General features: G+C 41.3%; 1 protein-coding gene across 1 annotated transcript in view; it reads right to left on the bottom strand.

Annotated features, from left to right (window-relative positions):
• Nucleotides 1-282: 282 nt before the first annotated feature.
• Nucleotides 283-15,300, bottom strand: part of CDK5RAP2 (CDK5 regulatory subunit associated protein 2) — a 70,071-nt gene continuing 55,053 nt past the window's right edge. Inside the window, 10 exon segments of the mRNA XM_068211445.1 lie at nt 283-934; nt 1,803-1,849; nt 4,767-4,905; nt 6,819-6,965; nt 9,198-9,457; nt 9,568-9,657; nt 10,636-10,884; nt 12,241-12,362; nt 12,572-12,761; nt 13,026-13,142. Of these exon segments, the coding sequence (XP_068067546.1) occupies nt 875-934; nt 1,803-1,849; nt 4,767-4,905; nt 6,819-6,965; nt 9,198-9,457; nt 9,568-9,657; nt 10,636-10,884; nt 12,241-12,362; nt 12,572-12,761; nt 13,026-13,142 (1,421 nt within the window). The 3' untranslated portion in view covers nt 283-874.

Here is a 15,300-nt window from a genome sequence, read left to right as displayed (position 1 = left end):
CTGGGATGCCAAGGGCAAATTTCCTTGTGCAATGGGGATGTCATCAGCTGGAGGGGGGAAAAAACATCGTGTGCTGTGCAAAATCAGTTCAATAAAGTCATGCTTGCACCACAAACTCTGCTTTTGTAACCAAAAATCACTTCAAATTATGGTCTAGTTAATGTTCAACTGAACTATTTTCCCAGTTCACCTTGTGTCACTCAGGAAATAAATGATCTGATGTGGCTGCTTTGGTCAGTAATGCCTGAAGTCTGAGGTTTTAAACAAAATAACACAAACACATTTGTGATTATTTTTCATTTTAATTGTCTGATTCTAAGTAACATTTTCAGACACACCATCAGTCTAAGTACCTAACACAATGCCCAACATCAGGCAGCTTCCAGAAGAACCTTCCAGAGATGGTTAAAATGCTTTAAAATATTTAACATTTTTCACATTGCTACAAAACAATGACAACTGGCAGAGTATTTTTTTTAACCTACATTCTTTTAGCAGGAGAGAAATAATGGAAGGTGGATCACATTCTTGATTTTTTCAGGACCTGTTTGACTACAACAACAAATAGTTTTACAACATGGCAAGTACAAATATAAAATTTCAAATGTGCCAACTTTTAAAAAAATCTGGATTTTTCCTCAATACATGCAGTACCTTACTTCTGTAATAAATATTAAAAACCATCTTTACATTACAGAAAATGTTAAATAAGTTATTTACCAAAAGGTGTCATTTTTTGTCCTTTTTTTTTTTTTGGTCAAAGGCTGATTCCATTAAAATAGCTGAACAAACATTTTTTACATCAATAAATATTAAGGCAGCACAAAGCAAACAACACTCACAAAACCAGTCTCTGTTAGCAGAACTTTCTCCTTCAGAGAATCCTTTTTTTGCTGGTGTAGGAAGGTGATTTCTGATTCTCAGCTGGTGGAACCTGGTTAGAAAAGCAATAATTATTATTATTATTGTACAGTACTTCAATGCCCACAATTTGTCCCTACCCCATCCTGCAGCACAAGGATGTGCAAAGAGGAGCTCCTGTGTTCATCAGATCTTCAAATTAAAGTGATAAGACTTCTGTAAGCAGACAGATTGTTTTATGTCATCACTTTCTAGCTCAGGTAGGGCTGAGAACAGCACAGCAGCTGCAGAGGGAAATGTTGATGCTGATGGGGATGAGGGAGAAGGGATGCATGGAAAAAGTTAGAGGAAAACCTAAGGAGGGGCTGGGAATTGTACAGTTATTCAGAGTGAGAGGGGAAGGGTGGGGATTTCAGAGTCAAGGAATGGATTGCATCCTTCAGGGAGTAAAGTCTGAAAAAGAGAAATGATATCTGAGCAGGGATTACTGAAACACTCCCAGGGATTGAACACCCTGCACCAGCAGAGAGCTGCTGCCAAAAGCTGCCCCCGTTGGGTGTGTGATTAAAAGATAAAAGCACCACCAGTGACTGACACAGGCTCCAGCTTTTAACAAGGGTGTCTCGTGCAGCAGGCAGGTTATCAGGCTGTGATCTCCTGGAAATGAACTGCTGGAAGATGATGACAGACATGAATATTAATCTAGGGAAAGCATCAGGAAGGAGAGGGTTTAGGTGTTTATGTGGTCAGTCATAAAACTCTTAATTCAGCCATCAAACACAGCAGGCTATTTATCACACTGAACTGCTGTCACCCAGGCTTGATTAGGTAGCAAACCTAAAGCAAATCAGACTAATTCTGCAAAATACTCCTGACACAGCACTGTGTATTTCTGACTAGCAGAGACCAAGGAATTCAATGCAAGCAAAGATTTTACTTACTTCCAGGTTTCCTCTAGCCTTCTTCAAGACATCATGTGTTAAAACCACTGGAAAGAAAGAGGAGATTAAAAAGAATAGTGCAAGTCTTTCTAAATTCCCCGTATTTGTCTTATGAGCAAACATGAAATCATGTCTGAGCAGGAGGATTTCCTGAGGACTGCAGCTCCAGAGCAGTGCCACCCCTGCAATGTCATTCCTGTTCCACAATCTGCTTTTCAAACCCAAGCATCCTGGAAGTGGTTTTGAACTTTTTCTGCCACGTGAAAGAGGCAAAGCCCAGCACTGCATGTACCACCCAGATCTGCACAGCCCCTGCCACGCTCATCCCTCCATCCAAGTCACACAGAAGATTTTCTGTTCCTTTTAAGGGGAGATGGTACATGGTTTAACTCCAGTTTGATCCTTTAAGTATCCTGTTTGGGCTGGGGAGGGCAGTTAGGAAGGGGAGAAGAGGACAGATGGCAAAAGCAGTCAGTTCAAGGACAAAGCAACCTCTCTGTGCCATGGGGAAGTCAAAAACCAGTGGCCTGCCCTGAAGGGTTCCAGTTTTCTCCATTCATCCAGCCCAGTCTGTCTCTGTGGGGCCAGCAGGAGACCTCTGAATTGAGGAGGGGGTGTTTCCAAACACAAGTGGTATTTAGAAATGTCAGGTTAAATATGTGAGTCTCTAATCTGTGTCAGTTCTGTAACTGCTGAAATGCACCACTCACAATCACCAATTTGATATTCCGGTCTCAAAAATAAACAATTTAGCCATAATAAAGATTTTTCATTATAACAATAAGAAGCCAACAACTCCAAGGGTAGAGCTGTCACGAGATAATTACACCCCTGGCAGATTACTGCAATTTGGCACTGCATTGTTCCATGCTCAGAGGTTCAGATGAGGTTTATAAGCAATGAGCTCTCTCGCCAGAGAGATCACACAGAAGACTCTGAGCCACAAGAATGTTCCAGTCTCTGCCTCTAAATATATTTAGGAATGTTCAGCTACATAAGAGAGGGAACCTGAATATCCTCACTGGAGCAGGCAGGTAACAGGATGTGTGCAGAATGAAGGCAGGCAAGGTCACCCACTGCAGTGCTTTTCCCCTCTCGCTAGCAAAAGGAGAAGGGAAGAAATCTCAAAACTGAGGGAAGCAACCTAATAAAATCCAGCAGCTTCAGGTGGTTCACCAGTTTTGATGTAGGCTTGGCCAGGAATTTGTGTACAGATGCAAATTACAAACATTTCTGAAATTGCTCTTTAAAGACAAAGGCAACTCGACATCCATAATTCCCATAATCAGTGAAACTTGGAGAAAATCACATCCAGGTTTTTTTGTGTGGCAGAGTGCTCACTGCTCCAAAGAGCTCTACTAGTAAACTCATTTCACCTGGCAAACTAGATTTTTCTAAATCAAAACTCTTAAATTCAGCCAATGATGAGAATTTGGAAGCTGTGTCACTGCTGGCACAGCTGCTGCTCTCCAAGCAGAGATTTGCTTTACAGAGATTTCAGAAAATGCAGGTTTCAGTTTCTCAGCACCTTGCTCAGAGGAGGCTGAATGCCCTGAAGAAAAAGTGAGCAAATTTAGGGCAATGGGCACTGTTTGCTTTAGGAAAGTGTGGGTGGGTGAGGTGGTTCAGGGATAACATTTTAGCTATAAGGGTAAAATCTATTGATTTATACCCAGCCCAGCTCTGAAATGACCCAGTGTGTCTGAGATGACATTGGAACTGGACAAACCAGACCAGTCAATCTATCCCAGGGATATTATTTGGAAAGACATAATAGAATTGCTTTGATTTTTACATGATGACCCCAAACTGAGCTATTTGGCTCTACAACCTGAACAAAACATTATTTATGATTTAACAGAAGTAATTTGTACACATATAATATAGCAATTTTGAAAGAAGTGACCAAACACCAGCCCATAAGTGCTTGAAACAACAAAAATCTGCAGGCAGAAGATATATGGGTCTTTGATATAAAAATTATAGGCTATGGAGGAAAATAACATTTATCACTCTGCATTCCATTTAACTGACTTGAGTAACATATAACACTACAGATATTCCTATAACTTTGTATGGTGTGGAAAATTTCCAGTCTAGATTAATTACTGATAACACAAGTGCCACTCCAGCAAGGACTAATGAGCCATTCAGACCCACCACTTCAGAGGAGGCAAGAATGGATTTTTTTTAATTTTATTTTTTTTACGGAAGAAAATGAACTTCTCCTCCCACAACACACATCCTGCCGTAGCAGGAAGGTAGAGGAGAGTTCATTCAGATCTCTTCTGGTAAGTGATTAAAGTCTAAAGCAGCAGAGATGGATCTCTTCAAACAGACACCCTGCTTTACACAGCTACAATACTCCCTATGTCCCACTTGTTTTCATGTGTCCAGATAATTTTCTAGTCATGGGCCACTAAGGGTAAAATGTAATTCCACAGCACACCCTATTTTTTCTTAAAAAAAATTACTCATAGCAAGCTTTTGTTTCCCTTATTCTGAGCTTGTTCTCCTGCACTTCTCAGTCTGGGGCAGAGCACTGACAGAGCTCCTTGCAGGGCAGTACCTCCGAAAATGAAAAAGCCTTATTCCTCATCTATTAAGACTGAGGCAAAATCACAATTTTGACAATGTCAAAAACTTTGGCTGAGAATGTTTACAGCAAACAGAAACTTTGCCTCTGTCCAGAGCTGTTGTAAAATAGAAACAGGAGGATGCAAAATGGAATAACCCAAGTAGGAATTAGTGGCAGCTGCATGGATTGATACATTATCAGTGGTTTGTGTAAAACCATGAACAGCTTCCCATGATATTCTCTACAGTCTTTTGTACTGGAGTGAGGCTCCATCAGCTCAGCACAGCCTGTTTGTCACAGCTGGGGCACACGAGGGAACACCAATTTTAAAGGTAGCCACAGCCTACAGAAATAGAATCAGAATCGTGATTAAAGCACACACTCACACTGGTCAATGATGACTTTCTCCATGTTTTCCTTCAGCTGGTTTGTGGAGTGCAGGCGTTTCACTGTGCTGTGCAACTTCTTCTCTTGCTCAGACAGTTTCTTACGTAACCTAAATATTTCTGCTTTCATTCCTTCATCCTAAATTGAGAGAAGAAAGTCAGATATTAAACTACTGGCTAAAAATACTTCCTACATTGGGAATTGCTCAGTACTTTTGGACAAGTACCCTCAAGCTTCCTTGGAGTACCAATAACTCAAAGGAGGGAAGGACCACCACTGAATCCTGTCCTTCCTCCCTCACATCCCCCATGACATGAGATTCTGTGATACAACTACAATTCTTAGCTGGAATTTAGAGCAAGTATTTTTTCTCTTATACTGAGGGAAGTCTATTAGACTGGTGCCTGTTTTTGTTCTAAGGTAGAAAAGATAAGGAAAGCCAGTGCCAAGGGATCAGTGCCCTGGCTGCCAAGTTCAGAATCCCAGCCTCCTCCTTGTGTTCTGTTAATGGCTGATGCCTCTATCACAGGGCTAAAAGGCACTGGGACAGTTTAATTGCAAAATTATTTGACAGCATCATTATTAAGGTTCAGTTTTCACCACCAACCCCAACGAAGTTCTGGTCAGTGACTTGTAAAACAAGTCTGGTCAGGACTGTGAGAAGCCCTGGCACATCTGCCAGTGTCACTGATTTGGGTCCTTGTGCAGATTTAAGCTTGGACTTTTTTTTCTTGTTGTACCACTTGTTAAGTAATAAAACTTCTGGAATTTGCCCCCACTATTTATCTCTGTAGAAGAACCGATTACTCCCAGCTCCTGTGGGGCTGCAGAGAAGACACCGAATACTCAGAGTACTTTAGAACCCAAACTTCAAGAGAAAGAGAGATTCTTTCATATTCTGCATTTAAGACGTCAGGAGCAATCTGATATCCTTAAGATCAGGGGGTGTTAGATTAGAAAGTCAAGAAAAAAATTCTATTAGGCTCTAATTAGGAGCATCCTGTGAATTCAGACCCCCACACACATTAAGATCAGCCTTGCAGAAGTGACTGATCCAATCAAGGTTCAGATCAGTGACAGGAAAGCAGGAGATTTATCGTCCCCCACATCCTGAAAGCCCTGTGTGGGTGAGAGATGTTCAATCCCTGCAATCCAGGCCAGCATGGAGCTGTCTGCACGGATTACACACATGAGGATAAAAATGGAAGTACACACTCTTGCCAAGGCATCCCAAATCTGGAGCTGAAACATCAGTGAATGTATCAGACAGCAAACTTCACTCCCACTGCTCTTGTGATTTCATATATTTAAGGATGCTAAAAAGTATCACCAAAAATGTTATGAAATGATACAGAAATGTTTGTTTTCCCAAAGTTGGAGGGGTTTTTTCAGAAATATCCTGCTTCCCTTAATAAACACATACAAAAACCTCAGTGAAATCACTTCAGATTTATTTTAAAGCCAGGGTTTGAAACAGTTTCAATGCTGAGTGGTGGTATTCTGACAGCAGAGATATTTCATTCCTCATTTCGTTTACTTTTATGCATTTGCATAGTGCAATCCTTTTTAGTTAAAGTGTTATAAAACATGTCTTGGGGTTTTGTCACACTTTTACAAAAGCTTCTTCTTTTACCACTTTGGCATCAAGAACATAAAAGGAAATGTAGCTGAGATTACATCAAAGTTGCTGATGTTTCTCTTCTTACCAATACACACAGAATCAAATTGAATTTGGTTCAAGTAACAGGGAGCCCAAACCTTTTCTTGTTGAGGTGGAGCATTTGCCACCTCCCTGGATTTCCTGAATCTCATGTAACAGGATTAGATATTCCATTTTTATTTCAAAGTATGTTGTAAATGAACACCTGGCCATCCAACACCAACAGGACAAACTCAGCCCTACATTAAATCCATGTGTCTGGAGACTGGGGGCATGATTCTCCAAAGATTCTCCCAAATACACATCTGTAACTGCTGCATCTTCCTGGAGACATTCCCAAAGTCCAAAAAACCACCCCAAACCCCCAACCAAAGATGAAGCCCAGCAGTACCTGAATGCCCTGAGCAGTACCATGAGCAGCTTTCAGGGGAAGAGAAACTCTCCAGAGGAGCTTCAGGGAACGTGCAGCCTCTTCCAAAATCTGCTGTACTGTGTGAGTGTTTGTGGAAAAGCCATGCAGGGATGCCTGCTCTGGTACCTGTATCACAGGATTAGAGACATTTTATCTTTTATACTTAAACCATTATGAAAATGTAATCTTAATTAATGGGTTTAATCCAGCTGGTGTGATTTCATATTTAAGATAATGTACACAGCCATTGTGTGCCATAAAAACTAATCTGTTAGTTAACAAAGGCTGCTGAATTATGTATTATCTGAGAATTTCAGTGAGGGAGGGGATTTATCCTAATCAATAACCATGATTAACAATAGATTATATTTACTAGATTTGCTATGCCACATGGTAACACTTGGCAACTCTCTTCTTTCTTCATTTGCATTTATCATGTTATTTGAAAGTCAATGATTACAGACATCAGTTTAAGCAATATAGATGTTTCTTCCTTAGCAGACCCTTTAAACTGTTCCATTTAATGCTAAAATCACTATCAGGGTACACATAAAATGTTTTCCTCTGCTGACAGATGAGAAACCAAATGGAGGAAATTGCATAAATGTGAAATAAAGGAGGGAAAGAATGTGAGGGGAGCAAATGAACTACCAAAGCAATGGTGCTACAGAAGGGGGGAGGGTAATGAAAAAAAAGCATTTGCAGTTCCTGCCCAATACAGGATACAATCTGAATATTTATTTATCATTGTTATCAAACCAGAATCCTCCTGTCACATCAAATATCCCATTTGCTAAGTAGTCTGAAACTTCAGTGATGTAAAGCTTGATAAGAAACTGCAATTTGTGGAACTTACTGCTTTTATCTTTACACCAACAAAACAAGTTTAAAACTTAGAGAGATTACTTTTTCAGTCATTATCAGTATGTTAACTAGGTCATTGGGAAATATATGATACTTCAGAGAGTCTTAAGTGTCATTCAGGCATCATTTGACTGCGTGAGCACACATGTGATACCACAAAAAGAATTTCAGAATTGTTGCAGACTGCACCTTCAACAGCTTCACTAATTATAACTGCAAAAATAAGTAGCACGAATTTATCCCCGCAGTTAAGACCTTCTGTTTTCTGAAGAGCAGTAAGCATGGTTTTTACAGCATTTATATTATCATAAAATCATAGGGGTGAAAAGGACCTTCATTAGACACTTAGTTTCCCTTCCCTCTCCAAGGCAGGAAAGCATTACATGAATTTTTTTAAACATTGGTATAATCTATCCTCAAAATTGCCTGCAGTCAGTGTCTCTGAGCACCCTCCATGCCAGTGGTTCATTATTTTTACCACTGGCTGCTGTCTTCCATGCCTGATCCAAGCCCTTCCTGCTGGGGTTTAAGTTTCTTAGTTCCTTATTAGATGCCACAGATGTGCACAGATTGTTCCTTTCCCTTTAATTGAAGCTTGCAGGCAAATGTGTCTTTTCAAACCACCCCAAATATGCCATCATTAACTGTGTCCAAAAATTAATATTATGTAAGACAAAATTAGCAGAAGTAAACACTAACTAGTTCTCCTATTCTAGACAAAAAGGACTGATGTTATTCAAGATAAAATAAACATTTTATTGGTGAAGTATCCTTAAGAGTGCAGCAAGAGCACCACGAGTGCTAGAGAATGAAGGAAGAATGATACACTGAGTCAAAGACAACAGTATTTGATCATTAATGAAATAATCAAGTTTTTGGACTACCTTATGATATTGTTAAATGTTCAACTGATAACCAGGAAGTAGAAAAATACAAAAAATCTTCCCTGAAATATGAATGTAATATGAAACAAGCCTCATCAGCACACATCAATCTTTAATGTACAGTTATAACCTGGTGTTACTAAAAGGCTGAATTCAACTAAGGGGAGAACTTTATCAGCTCTGTATCACACTTATTTTAATTGTCTCGTATTTCCTGGGTTTATCTCAATCCTTTGTTACATGAAAATCCTAATTATTTTTATTCTTGGGTTACTTTTACATGCCCCTTGTTTAAACCCTCTCTACAGCATTTTAGATTTTTACCTGGGGTTTTCTGTTGCTGCTTTTGTTTGGCTTTTTCATCATTTCCAGCACTACAAACACCAATTTCCATAGCAAAACCAAGCAGTTTTACCTCATTTAAAACCAAAAATGAAAGAGAGATTGCTCAAAGGCCTAGAATTAACTACCTCAGAATCACACCGAGTCCATCTAGACGATGACTGTGCCAAGCTTGAGGCACCCTCAGTTCTTCAGTCAGTTCTTCCCTTCTCACCATTCCGCGCCTCTGGGTAAAATCCACCCTCCTTTGGAGGATTTCAGTGCTCACCTTTACCCCAGGCTCCTGCAGCTTGGCGCCAGTGACCTCTCTGAGAGCAATCTCCATGTCTGCCAGCACCTGCTGCCCCTCTGAGATCTGCTTCCTCAGGGCATCGTAGTCCTCGATGAGGCCCAGGACGTGCCGGCCGTTCCTGTCCGCCCACATCCGATGGCCGGGCACCAGGCGTGGGGTGCACGTCCTGCTGGAGCCCGAGGTGCTGCTGCACAGGGAGGCACTGTCCACGTCACCCTTAGGGGCTGCCTCAGTGCCTGGGACAGAAAAATCAGGTCGTTTTTTATCCCCATTTAAAAAAAAAAAAAAAACACCAAAAAGAAAAATTAATTTGCGCTTGGCTGCTGTTAAACAGGGCTGGGTGTACCTGGTTTCTCTGCTGAAATGCAGCACCCGTCCTGCTGCTTCTGCAGCTCACCAGTGTTCTTCCTGGCAGCTGGGCAGTTGCAGAGATTTTCTACATATAAAAAGGGAGAAGGAAAGCTGTATTATTAGATTTAAAAAACCCCTCCCAGCTCTTCAGTTCTTTTATTGCTGATGCTACACTTGGCCTCTGGAAGCAGGGAAAGCCAGCTGATTTTTCTAGTGTCATGCCATGGATCTTCCAGTGTTTACCCACTTTTATACCTGAGCACCTATCCAAATTCTAGGTATCTCCCAAAATCAAACCATAGTTTAAAAAATCTAAAATACATCCCGATGAACATATTTTATTAACAAATAAAAGCTTCCCATTAACTCCACAAGAAGCAGGACACTTTTCTCAGCTGTACCAGACTAAAGATTGTCTCTACATTCCTCCTTCAGGACTTCCACATTCCCTAAGCACCTATGAGAAAAGCACATCTAAAAAACTCAGCTGCTGACATTCCAAGGAAGCTCTGTGGTCCATGTGGCTTTATCTGGATGTATGGAAAGCTGTTACTGTGCAGAGCACTTTAAGGAGGAAGATTCTCGTGCCCTCTGTATCCCATGTACATCAATACTGGAACAATAACCTAACCCTGGCTGTAAACATTACACTTCCCTTTATTTGCTAAAACAGCATCACTTAACAGTGATTGAAGTACAGGTAAAATACTCCTCAAGGGCAAAGAAGGGACAACTGATTTATCCAGAGCTCATTTAGTGCACTTATTGATCATTCTTGAGTAATACACACTCACCCTTAGCAAACACTATAGAGCTCAGCAGTGAAAAAAGAACCCCCCAGGTAAGCAAAATTTATGGCAATTTACTGCAGGCATCCTCCCATCCCAGAGACTCTGCAAATGCTTTGCTTGGAGAAGCAAAGGAAGCACCAGCTGCTCTAGGACAGTGCAGTGTGCACTTCACACTCTGCTCTAAGAGCAGAGGGATTTGAGGAGAGCTGCTGTTGTTTAAGGCTGTAAGAGGCACAGGTTCTGCAGTAGCCAAAGCACACAGAGCACAGTACCATCCAGTCCTGCACAGGGCTGAGAGCCTGGCTTCAACAGACACTTGATATTAACTGCTGACACTGGGCCCACTTCCTCTCTCTTCCCTTTGGAAAGCTGCTCTTCTAATTTTTCATGCAAAGACTTGTTGGTGTCTATGCTCCTCTCCAGCTGCACTCTCAGGCTCTGGATTTCAGCCAGCAGTTCGTGTAAATCGAGTGGATTTTTCTGATCTTTCTGGAATTCTTCTGAGGCATCACATCTGGGATCTGAGACAATTTCAAAAGAAACACTCAAACATCTCTAATAATTAAAATAGCATTACCCACCAAAACACTCAGCAAGTAAGTTATAGCCAGTGCTATCCTCAATATTAAGAATTAACTACAAACAGCATTAAGATAATGGTTTGACAAAAAAAAGCATGTCTTAATTGCTTCTACCCTTGAAAGATTTAAAGGGCTGAATTTTTTTTTACTTTGTCCATAAAAGCTCCCGTGTCTCATGCCAAAAGCTGAAAAATTAGATAAAAGGAGAATGAAGAGGATTTATAAAATGTGAAGTACAGTAATGCACAGTCTGGGGAAAGGAAAAGGTATGGGGAACATCAGAGTGTGGAGGAGGGACGGAGTAGAGCTGGGAGTTTAATTTTATACACTGGAGGAAAAAGAAAACAGTGATCACCTGGCAACCAGAGGAACAAATCTGAACCTGAGAAAAGCAAGGGCTTTTTGCCTTGTCACAGAAAGAGATCAGTACACAAACAACTCCATGCATTCTTTCCTGCTGAAATCCAGCTGTTCAGGGGACAGTTGGGAAGCTCAGCTGCCCCTCCCTAATGACATCAGGAGTTCTGCAAGGAGAATCCCTTCCGCCCCTGAGCCAGCTCTGCCTCAAAGCCTTGTGCCTACAGGGCTCTTGTGCTGCAGCCAGACAGCAAAACCAGTGGCTGCAGGGCAGAACACTTGGAGCAGCAAGGAGAAAAAAAATCGACTTTTAAGAACTTCCAGTGGAAAATTTGCTGGATGTGCTGAGGGCTTTTCAGCAATGAACAGCACCCCACTCTTTACCTCAGCACACCAACAGCTACGTGGTGGCACCTTCCAAGGGGGAGGAAGAACTCTATAGTGAGCTACAGTCCTCCTCTCCCCTTTACTGAGCACAAAGTGGACATGAAATTTAATTAAACACCTAATTCAGAAAGCAGTGCTAGCACTTCTGCCAGCCCCAGGGAGAAGCCTCTCCCCCCACCTTCAGCCAAGAGAAAGCAGAAGCTGCCTGGGTAAGCAGGACCTGCCAGGATGTAGCAGCAGGATTTTAGAAGACAAGTAAATATCTAAGATCCCCAGGAAACTCATCCAGCCTGAGCCACTAAGTCTTCAATTCTGTTTTTTAGATTAGCTAAAAAGATAAAGGACCCTTGGGGGTGTCTAGTCAACATCTAACACACCTCAGCCTGCAGTGACCCCGAGGAGAAAGCATCTGAGCAGCAGGTTGTCAGCTCTCTTTGCAGAGCAGACACAAGCAGAAGCAAAGGAACAGTGACCCAGCCCTCCTGGCCTTTAACAAGAGCATGTTCAGAGGGAAGAGGTGCAAGGGGCACAGAGACAACTGTGCATTTATACCTGTCCCCTTCCTTCTTGCTTCTTCCAGCTTCTCATAAACCTTGATCTCAGTCCGCAGCGACTGCAGCAGCTTCTCATGCTCAGAGATCTGATGCTGCTTTACATTAATTTCTGTTTGTAACCTGTTAAGTCCCAATAAACAGCTGAGTTAAATTCTGATTTTTTTTTTTCAAAATCTAAAATCCATTCCTCTTTCCCTCCATAATTCTTCCCTTGCCTTTTGAATATATCCATGCCCCTCATTAATGTTAATGGCTGTGGCTAAACACTTGCCTGTCACACTGACAACTTCTTCTCTGAATGAATGTTTAAACGTGGACAGAATCAATACCTGTTCAGTTCATTGCGACTGCTGTAAATCTGACACGTCAGGTATCTGATTTCATCTTCCTTTTGGCAAATTTGTTTTTGCAACTTTTCGTTTTCTTTCTTCATGCATTCATGGTCCTCATGAAGATGCTCAATGATTGCATTCTTCTTAGAAAGAGATTCTCTTAACTTTTCATTTTCCTTTTGTTTATCTGAAACAAGAAGAAACACAAGGTATCTGCAATGTCCACAATGCACTAAGGCTATGATTTTTAAATAAATCAGATTTTTCAGAGACTATCCAGCTGCTACTCCATTATTGCTAATCCCAGCTTGAATGCTTATAGTTGAGCATGGAATTTCAGGGGTGCAAAGAAAGGTTAAGTCAGTTTAATGAGTGGACTGTGAATATTTTATTGTGTTCTGATCTGAGATGAGTTGCAGCTACTCCTGTAAAGAACAGTTTACATTTTTACCTCTAGATCCTTTTGCTAGCATTGCATTCAGAACTTGATTTTGCTTCCTCAGGAAATGTATTTCAGAAGTCAGGGAATTATGTTGCTCTGAGCCATGGATAAAAATGTTTGCAGAACCTATAAATATATACATAAAAGATGATTTATGAGTCATCTCTAGGTCATTAAAGATTAAACTTTCCAGACAAGAACAATTTTAAAAATTGCAGAAAAACATGCTATAAAAGCTATTTTCCCCCTATATATTTTGAAGGTTATCACTACAGGCTAAAAGGCAGCTAAGGTTAATGCCAAGTAATCCAAAGCCCTGTGCAGCACAAGTGCCTCTCATTGCTGAGCAACCATTACTAAAATTGCAGAATTATCCCTGGCAATCTTCACCTATCAGCTAAAATCCCAACAGGACAAAATTCAGGAGTATTTTGTGACATTGCTATGATTTGAAAACTGTAGGAGGGTTTACCATGTATTTTAGTCTTGCTCTGCTCATTCTCCACTGTATTTAGTGAGAGAACAATGGGATTCTACCAGCTAATCCACAGGGGTTAATGCAGGGAGGCTTGTAAATAGTCTGGTGGGAGATCTCTTACCACACAGACAAGAGCATAAAGCTGGAGTCACTGCCTTGGCCTCAGATTACAAACTCAGAGCCCATTTATGATCACAGGGATGAGGATTTATCCCTCTTAAATCTGTGTTTCTAACATTTAGATAAAGAAGCCAGTCTTGGTCACCCATCAGCAGCCATGGGGAGGAACAGGCCCCTCCAGAGCTCAGCTCAGCCTGTGTCTCCTCTCCTCACACCTCTGAGGATGAGATCCCCTGTCCTCCAAGGGCTGGATTTCCCTCCAGTGCCTCCACGAGAAGCTCTGGGTAACCAGCACCAATTAAATGTCTGACTTTGACAAACACAAGGGTGATGAATCCTGCTCTGAGGATCTTACTGCACTAGGCAAGTGAAGCTAAGTGTTAAATCCTGCATCCAGCCAGTTAAAGCCCAGCCCAGGCAATCCTCAGTGCACTGCACTGCTGCTAGCCATTCCCAGTGATGTGCACTGGTGCAGCACAGTCTGCAAAGTGCCACATCCCACTCTCAGGGTGCTGCCTCTGAAATGCAAGTCAAGTCATTGTTATTGTAACCCTTTGTATCCCTCTCATGGTCAGTAAAACACTTCAGGGCCCACCGGAATCAAAAGCATTTTTCAGCTGATTGGTTATCCCTGTAACTCCCACACTTTAAAGCCTGAGATAAGTACATGAGTGTCAACTATTTGGTTAATAGAGAAATAACCAGCTGGCAAAAAAATTAGCTGAATATATGAGGAGGATGCCTTTCAGCTCTGGCAGTTCAATTCAATTTGATGTGCTGCACTTCCTCTGAGTAATCTCATTTTATTGTAATCCCAATTGAAGCTTTTACCCACTACCTAACTGGGATGTAGTGTGCCATGATATGAACCTCTTGTCACTGCTCAAAGGCTCAAAGGCTCTGGAAGCCTGGCACTAATGGCATTTTACTATCTATATGTTAAAGAGTTGAGGCAGCTATGTGAACTCAAAAGGCTTTCTCCTTTCAGACTGTAACAAAGCAATCCAAGTTGAAGTGGCAAGGCTTGATGGTCTCATCTTGATTCTAATTTAATTTATTGCCCATCACCCAGCTTTATCCTATTTGAAAAGTTATGCTATTGCAGTTCTACTGAAAGGCTTTAGAATATAACTATTGGTTATCTTACATAATAAGGGATAATGTAGAGCCAGTGGTAATAGGGCCACAATCCCACAATTTGACCCACTATTGAGACTTGCTACTTCTGTGCAGAGCCCTGCTGACATCAATTACTCTCTCCACAGAGGCAAAGGTCCATCTAACCAGAGGAAAGTGGAGCATCAGGGCCCACAATTGCAATACACTTGAGTTTTCGTTCTGTTTTGTGCTGAAAAAGTGAGTGCTAAGGAAGCATACCTTGAAGGTTTCAAAGGAAACACCGACTGAAAGAAAGGCACTATTGAAAATCACAGCAATGGGGAAGGAGATATTCACTCCCAGGGAAAGCAAAAAATAGGCATTCAAAAGCTGAAAAGAAGTCTGAGTAGAAACCTCAGCTACTTGTGGGTTAAAAAAAGCAAACAAAACCCCTTTTAATGTTAACTGCTGTTAAGAACATTTGAAACCTAGAACACTCAAAATTAAATCTTTGATTTTATTTTGAAGCCTAACATTTGATATTATTGAAGCAATTATTTTAGTTCTACTTGCACTGCAAGCCTCAGC

This window comes from Anomalospiza imberbis, chromosome 21 (genome assembly GCF_031753505.1).
Source record: "Anomalospiza imberbis isolate Cuckoo-Finch-1a 21T00152 chromosome 21, ASM3175350v1, whole genome shotgun sequence".
NCBI classification, from domain to species: Eukaryota; Metazoa; Chordata; class Aves; order Passeriformes; family Viduidae; genus Anomalospiza; species Anomalospiza imberbis.
The sequence above is the reverse complement of the archived record's forward strand: the minus strand, read 5'-3'. Positions and strand labels throughout refer to the sequence as shown.